At 40.6% G+C, this 2,923-nt stretch overlaps 1 protein-coding gene across 1 annotated transcript; it reads right to left on the minus strand.

Annotated features, from left to right (window-relative positions):
• Positions 1-621: 621 nt before the first annotated feature.
• LOC141497924 (cyclin-K-like) lies at positions 622-2,445 on the minus strand. Its single transcript, XM_074200791.1, has 2 exons — positions 1,404-2,445; positions 622-1,199 (listed from the first exon to the last, which is right to left on the minus strand). Exons 1-2 carry the CDS (start codon positions 2,443-2,445, stop codon positions 622-624), a joined length of 1,620 nt encoding a protein of 539 aa, XP_074056892.1.
• Positions 2,446-2,923: the final 478 nt, after the last annotated feature.

Below are 2,923 nucleotides of genomic sequence, written 5' to 3' on the forward strand. Positions count from 1 at the left end.
ATTATCTTTTAAAATTTAAGGACTGATAATACCATTTAAATAAAAAAGTCTGACAAAAGCATCATATATTACTAGACAGCATTACAGAAAGAAATGGAGTTTTGAAGTTAGATGACAATGGATCATTTAAAACATTTTTCACTTAGCCACTGATTTCTAAAAGGGCATATGTTCTTTAGACATAACTATTAAGTCAATATGACTTACACATATTTAATAGTAGAAAGTAATCCAGTACGGCCACAACTGACTTTAAATTCGTCTATAAAACTAGATTATAATTGACTTTTAAAGGAGTCAATAGGGACAGAATAGAGGTGTAGAACAGGTATCAACCTGAAAAACCATTTGGTAAGGCACTGCCTTGGCAAACACAGGCAAGAAATCTTTTAGGGGTGAATTAGCTAAATGTTTGAGCAAATATAACAGGTTAATTTTTAAATTTATAATTCTGGGAGGCCCCAAAATGCTTTATAAATATCCAAATGGCTCTTGGCAGGGGAAAAAAGTCCCTCACCCTTGATTAGAACAGAGTTCTTTTTTGTTGCAGCTGTGAGCATTATAGTAGATAAACCTCCTCCCATTGGAGGAAGCATGTTAGGTGGGAAGGGATATTGGATATTACTTATATGGAAATACAGCTGGAGGAGGGTACCTGGCAGGTGCCATCCCCTGCCCTGGATAAGGATAGGGGGGAACAACCTGAATTGGAGGCAGTTGTGAAGGTGGAAAGTTAAGATTGGTTATTGTCAGGTGAGAATATCTAACTGGTGATGGTCGGGAAATTTCAGGTGATAGAAATGATGCTGGGGGGTGTGGAGGAAGTGGGACATATGGTGAAGGGTTAAGAGGATATATATGAGGATAGTATGGCAAATGAGTGGGTTGTCCACATTCTGGAGGCAGACCCCTATGGACTGATCCTTCTGTATTCATAATGTATTGCATACTTTGATCACCCATTCCTAACATGTAGGAATTTGTATTTGACATCCTACTGATGTAGAAGGAAGGTGGTGGTGCTGATGAAGGTGGTAGTGGTGGTGGTGAAGGTGGTAATGGTGGTGGTGAAAGTGGTAGTGGAGGTGGTAAAGGTGGTAGTGGAGGTGGTGAAGGTGGTAGTGGTGGTGGTGAAGGTGGTAGTGGTGGTGGTGAAGATGGTAGTGGTGGTGGTGAAGATGGTAGTGGTGGTGGTGGTGATGATGGTAGTGGTGGTGGTGAAGATGGCTGTGGTGGTGGTAAAGGTGGTGGGTAATGAGGAAGAGGAGGTGGCTGATATACAGGATCTGGATGACTTTGGAAACCTACTAAACATCCAGATTCATCCTTAATCTCTGCTGCACCAATCTGCTTGTCCTCTCCCATTGAAACTATAGCTGTGGTGGTTGGTTTACATTCTAGTAGCCTTGGCGGGTGGGTGGTCTGAATTTGGGGGATTTTCAATGATTGTGGTTCTGCTGCCTTATTATATTCCTTAGAAGAAACAAATAGTGAGGATTTAACCTGCCTATGAGGGCTAGGTTGAAGATATGGTTTCTCAGACCATTCTGCATGCTGCCTTTGCTGCTTTGTTGTCTTCCGGGGCTCTTTTTGTTGTGTCTGTAGCTGTTCAGAACTTTGAGATTGTGGTGATGGTAGTCCTGAGGGCCCTTGAGGTGTTGATTGGAGAGGTTGTTGCAGCTGAGGAGCAGGATGAGGCTTCTTTTGGTGTTCTGTAGAATAGAAATCTAGGATCTGGTGGCAAATGTCTTTTAGCACATCCTCTGGTACATCTTGAACAAACTGTTCCCACCATCTCTGGTCCGTTGGTTTTGATGTCCATTCCTGTATTTCAAATTTGCATAAACGGCCTGCTAAGTACATAACGGAGACTGCTATGATCTCAGGCTCCCACTGTAGTGACAAGGTAGTACATAAGCTATCATTTATAAATGTCCATGCCATTTGAACCAATTTTTGCAGTTTCATTTTATCACCTTTGAGTTGTTTGGCATATTGGAGGAGAAATTTGTAGGGATGTTCAACTTGCAAATCAAACTTGATGGTCTGTAATAAGATACTCTCCAGAGTCAGAACTTCTTCCTTTGGGTCATCTCCAAATTGACTCAACTGCACACTGTTTAATAAGCTATAAGCTGTTCTGAGAATATCATCACATCTTTTAGGAGTTTCTTCTACTTTCCCTGCCAAAAAGAGACCACACACTCCTGTCACATATCTTGGAAACTGCTTAAATGAGTGAAACATATAGAAACGATGGAAATAAACTATTCCAGTAGCCACAGTAGTATAGTGCAGTCCCAAACGTGTTCCTAGATCAAAGATGAACCTGGCACCCTCTTGGCGATATTGAACTTCGGTAGCTGGATCCAGACCTTCCAACTGAGAAGGTGTACGAGCCAAGTCCTCTTTATCCCAGTACCAGCATGGTTTTGTGTAGTCCATTTTTGCTGGAGTTACTGAAGGGCTGGAATTATTTTTATTCTGCATTTGTTAAAGTTAACTTGTTCTTATTCAGAAGCTCACCAAGTCAGCAACAGATTTGGATGAGAGGTGCCCAGGAACCTGAAAGAAAGAAATAAGTAGTAATCCGATTTTTTAAATGTAGTCAGACGTATTTCCAAATTATACAGAAAACAACCCTATAATGTCACTTTAATGCAGTGGGACAAATTTGGTGGAAATCTTTCTTTAATATAAACTGATCTATTATGTCAGCTCCTTTATAAATTTCCCATTGTAGCTTGCTCTTCGACTTGTGAATATCTCAATTTCAATTTATTCTGGAAGGGATAATGCCTTCCAGTTTTGCTTTCTTAAAGGTCCAGGGAGCTTCTAGGACCTGACAGTTCATGAAGGAAAAGGCACAGAAGTGGTCGATCAGATTAGAACAAATTTCTAATTTCTAATTTGATTAGAACAC

The sequence above is a fragment of the Macrotis lagotis genome, chromosome X, assembly GCF_037893015.1.
Source record: "Macrotis lagotis isolate mMagLag1 chromosome X, bilby.v1.9.chrom.fasta, whole genome shotgun sequence".
Lineage (NCBI taxonomy): Eukaryota > Metazoa > Chordata > Mammalia > Peramelemorphia > Peramelidae > Macrotis > Macrotis lagotis.

Excerpts from the sequence above, each read along its gene's own strand:
- LOC141497924 (XM_074200791.1), bottom strand. The coding sequence starts at position 2,445 with ATGGACTACACAAAACCATGCTGGTACTGGGATAAAGAGGACTTGGCT. Across the intron at positions 1,200-1,403 it reads GACCACCCACCCGCCAAGGC|CACCACCACCACCACTACCA; the intron begins TACTAGAATGTA and ends CACTACCATCAT.